We start from the raw sequence: 1,522 nt of genomic DNA, 5'->3' as shown, positions 1-1,522 counted from the left end.
AAGCAGGGCTTCTGATTGGCCACTGAAGATCTGGCTGGCTATGCAGATTAAAATAACATTGCTTCATTGCCACCATAGTGTTTTGTTTTCTTCTCTCTCACCCTCTTCTCCCCTGCACTTGGCTTCCTCTGTGTGTGTGGCACGCCCGCCTGTGGCAGCCATTTTGTAGTTCTGCCCACCACCCCATGTCAGAATTCCAAAGGTGCCCACAGACTCAGGAAGGAGGGGGACCACTACAATAAGCTTTTCAAGGCAAGAGATGGACAGAGGTGGTTTGCCATTGCCTGCCTCTGTGTCGCAACCCTGGGCTTCCTTCCTTCCTTCCTTCCTTTAAAATTTAAATAAATGTTATTGATAATTCAATATGCAACAGTATAATAAAATACAATACAGTCACAGTGCAAACAAACTTATTTAAACTTTTGGAAAGAAGTGTGAGAAATAACTTTAAATTAACCAACTATTAAACCTGTTTCAAGATTGTTTTCATAATGTGCAGGTGCAAAGAAAATGTGGATATTTTTCTATATTAAATTCCACAGTAACAGATGCACTTAGTGAACAGAATGTTCAGATCCTTCCTTTCTTATCTTGCTGTTCTTTTGACTCAAAGGGACCCTGGACTTTCTTAGGGGTTTCCCATCCAAGAACTAACCAGCGTCAGCCCTGCTTAGTTTCCAAGATCTGATGAGATCGGGCTACCCTGGGCCACCCAGGACGGGGCATACACTAACAGTGGTCTCAGCAAAAGTCCATCAGGAGTAGCTGGGATTGCTGTAGAACTCCTAACCAGGATGCACTCATTTGGGGAACACCGTGTGCATGGGAACCAAGCAGAGCTTGACCTCTGACCTCCAAAAGTGAACAATTCGTTGCAACCACCTGCAATCCAACTTGTAGCTAGGTTTTTTTAAAGAAATTATTGCAGTGTTGGCCTATCCAATATAGAATGTCAAAATGCGCCTTTACATTTATTCCTTTACTTCCTACAGATGCATACTGGCTGTGGCATTATTGTATTGATCTTAATCAATGCGTTTTGTCTGGAGGGATTAATCACCGCTTTTTTTCTTTACAGGGTCTGTAATCAAAATCATTTTTATTATCATCGACTTCAGTTTTACAATAATAAAAATAATTCTTTAAAAAAATGAACAATTGCTTTGGATATAAAGTGGAAAGCAATAATCATTTTCCCCGGAACCAGAAGAGCTGGTAACTTGGGTTGCCAGCTCCGGGTTGGGAAATTACTAACTACAATCACCATTTTAATTCTGTTTGAAGTTGATTTGGGGGGGGGAGTGGCTGAGCAGCAGAAACGTGGCCAGCAGAGACATGTGGAAGGCCCTGCCCCGCCCCGCCCCTCCTCAACCCAGAATCTCAGCTCTTGCTGCATCATTTAAAAAGAGAGAGAAGGGGGAGAGGGCACGCACATACCGAGGGGGATGATCTTCACTTCATGATGTTGAGCAGCCAACTTCTTCAACTCCTGAAAGAGACCAAAGCCAGAGATTTATAATTA

General features: G+C 42.9%; 1 protein-coding gene across 1 annotated transcript in view; it reads right to left on the bottom strand.

Moving 5' to 3' along the window:
• Positions 1-1,522, bottom strand: part of LOC107110635 (C-factor-like) — a 14,097-nt gene that overhangs the window by 10,528 nt on the left and 2,047 nt on the right. Inside the window, exon 2 of the mRNA XM_015411435.1 lies at positions 1,438-1,489. Within this exon, the coding sequence (XP_015266921.1) occupies positions 1,438-1,489 (52 nt within the window). The remainder of the gene's footprint in view (positions 1-1,437; positions 1,490-1,522) is intronic.

The sequence above is a fragment of the Gekko japonicus genome, unplaced genomic scaffold, assembly GCF_001447785.1.
Source record: "Gekko japonicus isolate JY-2015 unplaced genomic scaffold, Gekko_japonicus_V1.1 scaffold3758, whole genome shotgun sequence".
In the NCBI taxonomy this organism is placed as follows: domain Eukaryota; kingdom Metazoa; phylum Chordata; class Lepidosauria; order Squamata; family Gekkonidae; genus Gekko; species Gekko japonicus.
The sequence above is the reverse complement of the archived record's forward strand: the minus strand, read 5'-3'. Positions and strand labels throughout refer to the sequence as shown.